The sequence below is a fragment of the Monopterus albus genome, unplaced genomic scaffold (genome assembly GCF_001952655.1).
Source record: "Monopterus albus unplaced genomic scaffold, M_albus_1.0 scaffold222.1, whole genome shotgun sequence".
NCBI lineage: Eukaryota > Metazoa > Chordata > Actinopteri > Synbranchiformes > Synbranchidae > Monopterus > Monopterus albus.
The window spans coordinates 510832-525100 of NW_018128102.1; the positions used below are offsets into that span (position 1 = coordinate 510832).

Sequence of the window (14269 nt, forward strand, 5' to 3'; positions counted from 1 at the left end):
AAATTCTCAGCAAAAAATCTGAACCTTCAGTTTCTATTTCCTGGATTTGGAGCCTTGGGATTACTCACAGCAACAGCAACAGCCAGTGATAACCTCTCACTCTTTAATCAAACAAAGAAAATCACAACAGCAGAAACTCTTGACGTCTCGCCAAGTTCCCATGTGGTCATTTTGGCTTTATCTGTTATATTGGCATATCTAATAAATGTTTAAACTGTTCGTAAAAGTGCAGTTTACCTCGGTAGATTTTTTTTTTTTTTTTTGCCTCAACTGTCAAGGTTTATTTAAATAAAGTGGCCGGTTCACGAGCTTACAGATATCAAAACAAGTTTGTTAAAATAAAAACACTCTACAAAGATAAGGAAAAACCCAAGAACCGGCTATACATGATCATAACGTAAACTGTACTGAACCTAAGGGAGGCACATATGAAAAATGCAGCCGAATGACAGAATAAGATGCATTTTACATATATATGTGCATTGTTTTTTAGCAAATGTGATTAATTGTAAAAATAAAAATGTTTGTGTTAGTGTTATTTTTACATAACAGTCACAAATGTAGCCAGTTATAAGCTAAAACTACTCAGTCAAGCTAACAAATAATATTAATAAATACACTTTGCTGTTTAACCCCAAAGGAGCAGGGAGAATGTTGTGTAGTGAGCTTGAACATTCCCAGAAGTCAACACTGTGTTTATTACAGTAACTGATGACACCACCAAATAATTATCTGCCTGAACAGCAGCTAAACAGGCAGCAAGCATGAAAACACACACACACACACACACACACACACACACACAGGAGTGATGTCACTGGACCTTCCTCTCTGTGATGCCAGCTCAACTTTTATTAAAATAATGAAAAGACTTGTTATTTTTGCTTTCTTACTTCTAGTCTGACTGTTTTCATAAAACCATGTTGAGAATGACATGAAAAATAAGTGCCCCATTTAGCATTTGGTGTTTTTAGTCTCTTTTGATCCTTTTCAGTCACTCAGAGTGCTCACTGTCCTTGCCTTTTCAGTGCTGTGGTGGTGTCTGGACCCCACCGGAGAACACAGAGATCAGCTACAGTTTGAGCTGCCACAATAACACTTTTAAAGCCCCAAATCACTTGAGTCATACTGACTCAGCACCTCGCACACAGCAATATATTTACACTCACATGCCCACCCATGCTGGACCTGCCCACCCACACGCACCTACAATATGGGACCCCACAGCAGCACGGCGACCTCAGCTGCTTCACTTAACATAATTTTATCAGCATCACTGTGTACGCTTTAGACAGAACTGCCCTTTAGTTTTATGAGCCCAAATACAACCTTACCTACATCATTCAGTCATGGAAAACAGTCTTGAATTTGAAACAGACCTGCTGAAGTAGATGTTCGGTCTCATCAGAACTACAGTTACTTTACTTTTGGTAAAATTATAAACCAGGACTATAAATGATCACCATCTGTTTGCATAATTTAGACTGGTTGTCACATAGCAGCCTTTGCACCCATTAGCAATTGCTAGTTGTGTCCCAAGGCCACATTTCCAGACAGATCACATTATAATAATCGGGTCCAAGTAGATTAAGAAATGCAGCTCCTCTTTGGCCCTCAGTTTACTATAACTCACTGAATGCCAGTCACTTATTAGGGGGTTTGGAAACGATTGGCTCACCTAAATGCACATTTACTTTGCTTTCTTTTAAACAGACCCCTGAAGATGTAGTTTCTGATCACAGCTCCTTTGCTTTCTTTTAATTGTCTCTTCTTGTCTCCGTCATGTCAACCCAGTCGCCTGGAGCGTGAGCACAGGTGGCTGAGAAACTGGAAAGTCCTGACCTATTCGTGCTCATCTTTACATCCTCCCTCTTTTCTTTTCTTTTTCTCTTCCCCGTTCTTGGCCAGATGACGAGAACCAGAAACTTAACCCATGGAATGAGACAGAAACTTTATGGTGACTGTTAATTTCTCAGTCTCTAGATAACGCAGCTCACACTCCCACACTCCGTATCTGTATCACAGCTAATCTTTTTGGCTCTTTTTAACTAAACAGCAACATTCGCAATTGTTTTCAGGGACAAAGAAAGTCCAGATATCTGCAGGTCCACCCTGTCTTTATTTAAATTGGATGATTTCCAAAACAGCAAAAGAGACAGAGAGGTCGTAGCAGTTATGACAAAGGCTGGGAGTGGTAATCTGCTGCTTTGCTGTGGAGTTACATTGTTACGATCGCAGACACTTACAGACAAGTGCATGGATGCACAAACACAAGGGTGCATCCACAGATTTGCATTGCAGTTCGCGGGTCAAAGATTGACCTGTAAGAACATACCAAGGCTTAAAAACACATGCTGAGTAGATCACGGTATTCATTACAAACAAAAGCAGTACACCCACACACACAAACACATGCTGCACAGGACACAAAGGAAGTAACGCCTGCCGATGATGTCATTATTGTCTCTAAGCAGAAACATACAATCTTCTGGATTAATTTCAAAATTGGGTGAGTGGGGAAAGCATGTGTGGACCATATTAAGCGTTTTCATGTCTATACAGGAGAGTAAGAATTATTAGCTGAAGCTCACTGTTGAATACCGTAGAGAATACGGCTTGTTTGCTGTGATTTAACAGAAACAGGACACTTTGAAGACTTCACTACACAGAAAGCATGTTGAATTCTAACTCCTCAGACTTCATTTGATTCTTATTAGTGACTGATTTCTTGGTTTTTTCCTACTTCAGTTTGTCCCTTCTGTGTGTGTGGAAACAGTTTGACAGCAACATCTAGATCTGATACTAGAAATTAATTTAGATAAATAAAACATACTTGCAAATCTCAGTGGAAATGGAGAGCTCTTCTAAATTCTAAGGTAGACTGATCAAGTAAAGGCCCCTGATCATGCATACTGTATAGTCTTCTTCACATTTTTGTTTAATTTGTAACATAAAATCAGTGGTTGTCAAAGAAAAGCAATCTGTGGTTGAAGTTTTACTGCACTCATGAGATCTTAATGATCCCTTAGTGCCGATCTGTGCAGAAGAAATAAAGTAGAAGCCTGCTTTTAACTCACTGTCTTGACCTTGACAAAGCCAACTCATTTTATTATTTTAAAGCACCTGCTGTTGTTATGTGAGGACATTTACCAAGACCAAACGTGCATTCCTTGATGACTGGTATTTCATGGAAAAACAAGTGAGCCATTGAGAAGAGAAAGAGGAGGTAGAGTTCGGAAGTTGAGGATCAGCTTTGGTGGTTTTTAATCACGTTTAGGCCAATGTTAGGAACTCCTCATGTTTCATCGTGAGCGGTGATGTGAGGTTGTATTTCCAAAGCCCTTTGAATCACAGTGTCAGTTTTATATAGCCTACGTATACTGACTGTCCAGAGCAGCACACTAAGCATATGTTTGGATTTGAGGCCAATGTCAGTATGTAGAACAAAAGCACTTTTTCAAAATCCGATCTCTTTATTTAAAATGTCTGACTCGCTTGTCTTTTACTGAAGCTGGCATGTGTGGCAAGGCCAGGACGCATGTGGTTACATGAACCCATGTTAGTGGTTTCTATTCCCCAATCCTCTAATGGATCGTGCCTTTGGCTCAGATTTATGCAAATACTCCCCTGAAAGCTGTTCTGTATGAGTCATGGAGCCTCACGGACCAAAGTGTGCATCTTCTCACTGCAGACAAAAACTTGGCCTGCACCGTGGAGTGAGGCAGAAACTCAGTTTATTCACTGTTCATAATTGAAATGTCCTTTATTTTTGCACTTGTAAATACCTTTGTGTGTGGCTGACAGGCAAATGCTTTGTAGCAAAAAGTGTTTGGCATGAATTGCTGACAAAGCTGTTGTTTATTAAAACTGAATCAGACACCTTTAACATGTACCTCAGTGTTGGCACCACCTTGGCTGTCTGCCAAATACATGGAAGACCCGAAGGAATGACAAAGAGGGGAAGAAAGACACACACATGCATGCACTCTAAATACCATAAATCATGGATATAACCCCATACACACATTTAATAGCAGTTACATAAACACATGCACCAGCAAATAAAATAAAAAAATCATAAAATGACATGACACACAAATACAGCAAGCTTGTTAAGGCAAACATGATTCTCCTGGTTTAGCCACACACACAGAGTTTTAAACGGTTGCTTTGGGACAGTTTTTACAGAAGACAGAGAACAAATAAGGAGCCAAGCTGACCTGCCAAAGTTGCAACGTAACAGTCAAGATACTGTTCCTGAAGTGCAAAGTTCATAAATCAACACCCACCACATTGTAAATACAATACGCGAGTCTTATGACTATACAACCATCTCTAAATGAGTTCAGCATGTGTTTTGACCAGGCCTCCAAACACATAAGAGTGGATCATAGCTCTGCAAGCATGAACAATATTTTCTGGTTCTCAAGTATAAGCATGGGCTGCTTTCTTTGACAGTAAATTAAATTACTTTGAGCTTTCAGCTGAAAACAAAGCTTTGGCTTTGAGCAATTGTAAATTTGAGCTTTTTCAATATTTATAGATTAAATGATTAGTTTATGAATCAAGAAATAATTCGATTCATTGATAATGAGAACAATGGTTTGTTACAACCCTTGCCAAGACATTAAACCTCAGTCAAAACAATAGTCTTTCTTTTCTGTCTTTACCATTTAGTTTATTACTTTTCTCCCTGAAGACATATCACATATCAGCCCGATAGTTTCTACATATCCTTGCGTATGGCTGCCAGTTCCACCTAAAGCCCTTGCTTTTTTCTCATGTTATTACTTCAAGTGCATAATGCATGTGCCATAGTTTACACAGCAGGGGTGTAACTCAACATGATGGAGCTGCTTCCACTGTGCTGTACACTCAGTGTGCTTTATTTTACATCTGCACTTGTGTCTTCTTGCCTCTGTGTTTGGGTACAGTGATTTATGTGCAGTGTCACTGCTAACAAGGTCTCTCAGCTGTTATTTCACCCTGCTCTCCATCTTGTCTGTTTCATTATAAAGCAAAGAAAGTAAATTGAAGTGTAGCCAATTCTCTCTCTCCCTCTTCTCCCCAGCACACACACACACACACACACACACACACACACACACACACACACACACACACACACATACACTCCATTTATTTATGTGCAGTGTCACTGCTAACAAGGTCTCTCAGCTGTTATTTCACCCTGCTCTCCATCTTGTCTGTTTCATTATAAAGCAAAGAAAGTAAATTGAAGTGTAGCCAATTCTCTCTCTCCCTCTTCTCCCCAGCACACACACACACACACACACACACACACACACACACACACACACACCACGTCCAGACCTCTGGCTGGCTGGATTTCAGTTACGTGGCAGCATTCTCCTCTTCCTAATCCCTTCAAATGAGATTCTTGGACTGCCAAGGAACTCCCGGACTAGCATATGCGCGCGCACACACACACACACACACACACACACACACACACACAAGCTCCAAATTGTAGCTGGGTTTCCAAGTGGCCCTCTGAGATATTCTTTTCAGGGTTTGGTGTCCGGTGAGGGTTGGCTAAACACACACAGCGACTCTATTGCACATACACACCCTGGCCAGGCAACACACACACACACACACACATGCACGTAATAAGTATGTACATTACATGCACTCACACACACACACGTGCTCACTAGAGGGAGGGAACAGTGAAGCATTGTTTGTAGCTTCCTGAGAGAGTCGGCATCAGGATCACAGGAGCTCTGTCAGCCTGGACCCTTCCTCCCAGTCTCCCAGTTTAATATGGCCAGCCATGACAGATCCCATGTCTTCTGGCTGTGGTAGGGTAAAAAGCATATACTCTAGATACAAAAATGTGCAAATCTGTGCACGTTCCCTCATGTTGTAGTGATGAGGATTTCCAAAAGCAGTTCTACAGGGACTATCCCCATTTGGCTCTTGTATCTGTACAACAATAGATAGCTATAAATTCTTAAAGTTCATGATCAGCCTCCCAAAATAACACCCTGACAGTCTGAGAAACACTTTATTTTAGCTTTAGCAGCTGTGCAGTTGCATTTCAGAAGAAGAAAAACAGATTTGAAGGATGTAAATGTGCAGCAGACACTGAACTATATTTTCCTGCATCATACTACAGAATTTTATATACCCAATTTTATCATTTAATAAAATACCCTGATCTGCTCCAATGAAATACTATTAAATGATGTTAACACAAGCAGGAGGACAGAGATCTTTCCTTTAAAAAAAACACCATGTCAGGCATCAGGTGTGTTCATCGCTCCGTGGGGTGAGTCTGGAAGGCAAAGGGAATACAATACCACCTAAAATCTGATGCATAATTCCAGATCATGATAGGGTTTGACTTGGTTGCTCACACTAAAAATGCCACAAAGAGATGTGTAACAAAAGAAAAAGGCTGTGCACAGCTTCACTTCTCTCTCAGCTCTCTTCTTTCATTTGTTACACCACTATTTGTGACACTTCTAACTTTAATCCTGGTTTTTAAACAATACAGTGCGTTCAATTCCGAGTCTAAAAAAAGAAAAGTGATTTGTATTTTAACCAGAAAATTGTACAGCCCTATTAGCTGGTTAAGTGTAACCACAATCAGATCAGGGATCAGATCACATCAGGAAGTATACGAGTAGTTTTTGGAACAGTCTTTGTGGGAGGCAATGATAATCAGCCTATTGGAATTGTCACATCTGCCAATGCTAACTCATTCTTTTGTCCAGCTGTTCCACCTCCAAGACCTCTGAAAACAGCTGCCTGAGGGTGCAATGAACAAACATAAATACAGAAATGATTGAATCAGATACATTGAAATTGAGTCTAAACCTGTGTGTCCTTTTTCTGAGTTGGTGTCCCGACCAAACATAGTATGTCACTGGGAACGTCCACTGAAAATCATATTTACAGATCCTCTTACCCACTCCTGTTTTCTGTTTACATCTGAGCCAAGATTATACATTCGCTATTCAACCTAGTTTAACACAGCAGTGTGCATTTCCAGTGATTTTAACATGTGTTAGTCTGGGACTGGCTACTCAATGGACTTACTGCTCAAGTGCCAAAGAAAAGACAAATCATCTATGTCAACACACTGCAAAAATATGCCACACAGCGGACAAGTGCACAGGGTTCAGAACTTCAGTGTTTGCTTTTTTTCCAAAATAGGAAATATGAGATGAGTGCATATGTCTCAATATAGGAGCAACAACAACTGCAAAACAGATTATGGGAGTCCCCTTATCCTTTGTTTGGAAATTAAAAGTGATCAATCAAGTCATTGTCAGATGCAATTTCTATTAAAACACAAGAAGACATGAGGTTTTACAATTATAAGAGCCAAGACTGATCTCCCGTCACTGTATTGATTTATTAATATTGAATCCCTGGGGTGTAACCCGCTCTTGGCTCTTGAAACAATAGCTAATGGGGCCAGTTTTGCAGTTTGGGGATTTGGCAAAGAGGATTTGGATTTGGCAGAGCAGGGGGAGTCTTCTATTCATCTCTAAAATCTGTGAAGCAGTTCCAGTTGCATGCTCTCAGGGCATGGTAATGTTGCAGAGGCAGAGTCCCTCATGTCTAAAGGCATGCATGTCTCTACTGGCCTGCAGAACCTCTCATGGTTTCCTTTCTGATCTCCCACAGCTAGACAGAAAAAACTGAATAAGGACAGCAGATAACTGATAAAAATCGCATGAGTTTGCTGGCTTCAAAAGGAGCAAAGGATATTGTTATGATGCAAGCAGAGTAAAGGGAAAAACTGAGAAAATCAATGACAGGAGGACCTAACAGAAGAAAACTACTTGCACATCTAAACCAAGCCAATGGAGCTGCAAGGTTTGGCTCACAGGGGTGGGTAGGATCAGAAAAGTAGATGAAAAATAACTGAAAAGATCATGTAGCAAAACCAAACTTGGAAGGAGTAAGAACCAGCTTGACTTTGTTAGTGGTGGTACTGACTTACATTTAGAACCAGACGCCCGTGTGGAGGAGAGCCATAACATTTCTACTGAAAGTAAAAATAACTGCTGAGAAAGAGAAAGCTTGTTTTTTTTTAAAGCAGTATAAAAAAGTATAATAAGAAAAAGGGTGATTAACCCCACAAGACCTGAATCTTATTGAATTGTTAGACCAGGAAGTGGCAGGAAATTTGGCCCGGATATTGACATTCCATAGATGATTTGGTGATACTGTAGTGCCACAAGCAGGTCAAGGTTTCATGCTTGTCCTTTAAATTATCGGCCATGTTGCTTTTGTGATGCGAGAGATGATGTTGGTTTGCCTTATTTCAGATGACTACTAACAATATGGGCAGAAAGCCTGCACAGCAGAGGCAATGCAAAACCTAACGTTAGGAGCAAAATACAAAACAGCAGCAGCTTGAAAGGTGGGCTCAAAGACAACTGAAAGAACTGGAAACATGGTGCATGAGATTCTGGTAAAGACGTTCTTACGTTCTCAGGGACAAGTTTCCTCGTGCGGTTTAAACCTAGAGAAAAGACGTTACATCAACATGCTGATGGTTCTCTGCATAGCTTGGTTTAGCCTCTGGCCTCTGCCCCACAGACTAATGGAGCATTGCGTTTTGTTCTAATCTTGTCTTTGGCTCAGTGCAGCAGTGTTTAGGAGCTTTATCTCTTCACTAACATGGACAAGACTGTTTCCCACAGTTGATCAAACACTCCCTACTGACACTATAGAAATTAAATGGGCACACTTGTGTGTACAAGCATGCGCAAAGCACAGAGACCTGTAGGCACACACACAGATGCATGCCCTGTAAAGTCTAATCTCATATACAAAGATACTCCTCAATAACAATTAATCCTTCAACCAGAACCACCAAAAAAGGGAGTGTGTTTTGTCAGAGGCACCAGGAAGAAACGAAGCCTACTTTCACTCCATTTGTTTTTGAAATCTGAAAGCTCAAATCCACTTATGCATGTGTGAACCTCCCCAATACTTCTGCCTGTAGCTGTCATCACACGCTCCCTCACAACAGACAAACTGTCTCTGCCCCGACTTCACTGTCAACAGCTTTGGTTGGGATGCGTCCCGATCATTTGCAGATGATCTATGATGATTTGGTCTGCTTCCTTTTCTTTTATCACAATACTAAACTAGAATTACCGCTTTGCAGTTTTATGCCTCTCGCCAATCAGTCAAATTCACAGGAATGGGCCAGATGTGAGGTCACTGACTTTGACCTTTGACCACTAAAACCTAATCAGTTCATCTTCGAGTCCAAGTAGACACGCTAAATTTTGAAAAATTCCATCAAGGCATCCCTGACATCATGTCGCCAGCATGGACCTAAATCAAGAGACCAACTTGTAACCAGATTGTGAACCGAATGGAACAATGACATGTATGTAATAGACTCATGATTTGTTCTCGACTAGACACGTGAAACCATGAAAGGCATTGTCAGGTTTGCTCGGCCGCTCTGACCTCCCTCACCTTTCCTACTGTCTCTTGCCCCATTACTCTTATCACGTTCACCTGTTCCTCACTCCCTTATCACCAGCTGCACTTGATTAGGTTGCTCACTATATTACCCGGTTTCACTCCTCAGTTACTTGCCAGTTCGTTTTCGTCTCTAGGCCATTTTTTCTCCATGCTCTTTCGTTTTTTTGTATATATTTATCCCCTAGCCAGCTACTGTTTTGTGTTCTCCCCATGGACTGTTCCTCCAGACCGTGACTCCACTCTCTCCTCCCAGGCAGGTCAATGCACAGTCGCCTATCTTTTTCCACTATTGCCTTCATCTCTCTGTCTCTACCTTCAGTAGCCACCATCACCGTTGACCAGCCCAGGAGTGACCCAGCCTACACAGCTCGACCCAGCTCTCCATCTCCTCGCCTCCTGCTGTTGGTCAAACACCCGGCTACTACTCATCGACAGGACTACGTACTATTTCCCTCTGTGTATTGTTACTTTCATCATCACTGTACATAATAAATCACTGCTTGCATCAAAGTCGGCTACCTGGGTCCGCCTCTTTCTCGTTCGCTCACTGACAGGTGCGAACGGCACATAACAGGCATAGGTCATACGTTTCAAGACTGGGCAACATGGTGACTGATTAGATGTGGCTCTATTCTTTTAGTCTTTCACGTAGAGGTGGCTTTGGCTCAGGAGGTTGAGCGGCCGTCCCCCAGCTGAAAGGTTAGCAGTTTGACTCCCATTCCCCCGAGTCCACATGTTGAAATGCCCTTGGGCAAAACACTGAACCCTAAGTTGTTCCTGATGGCCAGAGCAGCGTCTTGCAGAGACAGCACCACCATTGGTGTGTGTGTCAGCACCGCAAATGAGGCAGCCCTCAGTTCTGCACCGGAGACAAATTCCTTCTTTGTATAACACACTTTGCCAATAGAAATGATTATCATTAAGCGCTCCATTCTCCCTGCTTTGTTTAATCTAATTTACACAGACTAGTTGCTTTCACCTCTAGGAACAGGGAGATCATGCATCAACATGAACAGTATCACAGAGAAGAAAAGGGACTGAGAAAGAAAGGGAATGAAAGAGAGAAGGCAGAAAGTAATAAAGCACAGTTCGGGTGGAGAAGAGAGAAAGGGTGAAGGAGTGTAGTGTAATCTCTCGCTCCTCATCAGAGCTTGTTACAGAGCCATTAGCAGGGCTTTCAGACCATGACGCTGACAGCCTCCCTGAAGGGTACACACATTACTCTGTAGTAAAAACCTCACTGTGTATTCCAGTTCCCAATGTTGTCTTATTCGACCCATTCTGTCCAAAATGACCTAACACTTTAGAGATGGAATTTGCTGCCGAATAGCAGGCATAGCAAAAGGGGAAAAACTTCCCCTCCACCCCCAAGATGCAAATGCCTTCATACGGATGTGTGTGCGCTCTGAGTTCAGTTCACTCCAGGAGAAAGCCTTTAGTATCATGCATGTATTTAGTGTTACATAAGAAGCTGTGTTTTAGCTACAGTAAGAGATCCAGCCAGCTGCGCCAAAGTATTTGAGTTACGTTAGGCATCAAGCTGTTCTGGTCTTTGTTCCTGAGGTTTCATATAACTCCACAGCATTATCTTTGTTTGTACAAGTGACTCAATGTACCCCAAGGACAGTTACGCTTCAAGAGTTTAAACACATTTAGGAAAAAGTGCACCAACTGCAGTATAGCTGCAATCAACTAAACATATCAAGAAAAGACAAATGGGTGCATCTTGATAAAGAAAAAGGATAAGAACCTGAAACAGACAAGAACAGTTGCAAGAGGAAACAGACTGTAAAATGAGTTGGTGCACTGAAAGTGTAGCATATGTGAGAGCTGCAGAGAGAGGGACACACACCAGGGGATGACTGGTTTGACTGAGCATCAGGAAGAAAGGATGCAGCTCTATGTCCTGTGAGGGCAATAAAAACAAAACATCTGTACTGACTTATGGGAGCTGATAGATATTAAAGAGCAAAATCAATAATTGATTAATATACGGTCATTGATTTCTGTAAAAGGCAGAATAGCTTATACCTGCGCCTGCTAATTTTTCATGCTCTGTATGTTTGACCTATAGGTGCGTAGCCAGGGTGTAACAGAGGAGCTGAGGTGCCTGAGTTTACTGAATGCTCTGGATAAGGACCAGGACATCCCAGACCAGCTGGCCCAGCTCTTTGGAGAGCCCTGCATCAAACTGGCAGAAGGCATCAAAGCATACATCTCCAAGGTAAGAACCACGGACACTCAAAGGGAACACAGTACAGCTACGTTCACATTACCTGCTCACATCCAAGTGACTCAGAGCTGACCTCTTCATAGATGTGAGAACAATTAGCTATTTTTCAAATCTGATCCGGGCCACTTCCATATGTGATACTAGACTCCATTTTTTTCCAATATTTGACCATGTGACATACTGTCAAAGGTTGCACTGGGATTCCTGTGTGTTCTTTATTTTTTTAAAATGTCTCACTTTTCTGCACATGTGCATATTATCAGTTGTCATCACTCAGTGTCAGCCCCTCACAATAAACCCATAATGAATGGAGTGGAAGGAAAACATTATTAGTAAAGAGTATTGGAACTGAGAGTCAGACACCTCGTCAGTTTGACACTGCTGTGTTTCAGCTGGCTGCTCAACTTGTTTTCTCATTTGGCTTCTTTTGTTTAAATGTAGCATCTGTGCAGAGGCAGTGGTGGTAGTGTTGGTTTAGTGAAGGTATAGCAATCCTGACCTCATTACCTGTCCAAAAGAGATGGAATTTGCTGCCGAATAGGAGGCATAGGGTGTGTATGAACATAACATTCTGGTTCAGGAGGTTAATGTATCACAAAAATTATATATATATATATCGTTTACGACTGGAGCCCGTGTGTACCTGTGCATCCTCATTCCTTATTATTAATACCAGAGTCTGTTTTGCTCTTTAGATTTGTGAACACTGACTTTTCATGAGACCGTACTGTGCCTCTGGGTGTATTTATGAACATGTTTACACACACAAAGACCTGCCAAGGTTTTTCTAGCCCTGTGGTGTGTGGGTGCATGCACATTTGCCTGCTTTTGTATGCATGCCCAGTGTTTGTGTTAAACCTGCCCGACTACTATTTGCCTTACCTTTAAATCTGATGCCTTGATGGTCCTGTGCCAGACGTCAGTCAAATACAGTTCACACAAATACAGGTGGCTGGCTGAGTCACCTCAGCCAGTTGGTGCCATAAATATGTCTTGAGCGAATCCTAAGCAAACATGCTTCATGTTGTTTCACTTCAATAAACATTCAGCCCTGCCACCAGTAAACGTGATGGAGAGTTTTATCTGCTGCTATTTTTAATTTAGTGGGTAGGTCCAAAAATAGCAAGTAAATGGGTAAACACTTGAGTTGTGCCTTCTTTGTAGAGATCTTGAAACAAACCTTGACTAATAATGACTTTTTAGATAGCGCCACTATAGCTTTTACTACTTGAACTGTGATTCCAAATTTAGTTTTTTCCATAGAAATGGTGGTTTTTATCCCCAGTCATCATTATAACCCACCTGGGGGATCCTGTCACCCACAGAGATGAACTAGCACCAACTTTTAACCTCTCTGTGAAACTTGAGGCTTGCAACATAAATAACAGGCCAGCAGACTGAAGGAGATCGTCAGGGAAACCAGCATAAAAGCGGCAAACAGTTTGAAAATAATCACCACCACCAACAAGGAGAACCAAGACATACTGCATACAGTATGTCATGTCCCAGTGACACAGACCAGAACACCCAAAACATGTGGTTAAGCCACACAAATGGAGCACATGGCCCCTGTAACACAAAGAAAGAACTGTAGTGTAAATTGTTTTAGATTTAGGAGGGTTATCCGGCATCATTATACATAGTCTTATATCCCATATACGAGTTATGTATAGTCATTTTTTATAATTCCCACCCAGGAACTATATTATTTAGACATCACAGGTTCGTACACCCCTGCATTCCTTTGCTGGATCAAACAGACTATGAGAAAGAGGAGATTAGACCGATTGCTAAATTTTGTACCAGCTCCCCCATCTACGTGTCTGTGTCCCTGAGCAAGACACTAAACCCCAAACTGGTCCTGATGTATGTGTATATGGAGGGAAATATACATTACTTATGAGTTTTTAGACACAAAACCCACTATTATCAGTAGCTTAGGTATACACTGTTGCTCGTCCAAACTTGGGAGTCACATGGCTAAGAACTGCTCACACATTGATAAACATGCATGAATAAAACACAAGTAAGCACATTTCTGTTCCCATACACTCCTGCAATAAGTAAACTAGTTGCATGTTGACACACACTAAGGTCAGACTACTCTCAGTACATATGTTGAATCAGCATGAAAACAACCCTGACTCTGGGAAGCTGTGGTTCAGGAATCCCCTGCTGCTCCCTCACGCACAGCCATCCATGAGTCCACAAGGCTCTCCATTGATAAGTCATCTCCTTGCAGACACATCTAAAGGACTTTTTCCACTTAGTCCGAGTGTCTGGACACTTCCAGCAGCATATCGCCATCCCCCTCAGTTCCTACCACCTCCACACACACACACACACACACACACTGTCTGCCTTTTGTTTAAGCCTCCCTTGTCCGTTTATTTTAAGTGCACCTTTCTGTTTTTTACTTTTCACCTCCTCGCCCCTTTTCTCTCTGCTCTGCTTGTATGATACAATCGGAGAGTGCTGCTCCATGCCCCTGTGCTCCTCAGTGGACAGGAACAGGAATGTCTAGAGGGGGTTTTCCATTGTAACTGTGTT

At 41.8% G+C, this 14269-nt stretch overlaps 1 protein-coding gene across 1 annotated transcript in view; it reads left to right on the forward strand.

Annotated features, from left to right (window-relative positions):
* Positions 1 to 14269, forward strand: part of tnfsf10l (TNF superfamily member 10, like) — a gene marked incomplete at its 5' end in the record, with an annotated part of 37758 nt that overhangs the window by 8116 nt on the left and 15373 nt on the right. Inside the window, one exon of the mRNA XM_020619531.1 lies at positions 11561 to 11710. Coding sequence (XP_020475187.1) covers positions 11561 to 11710 — 150 coding nt within the window. The remainder of the gene's footprint in view (positions 1 to 11560; positions 11711 to 14269) is intronic.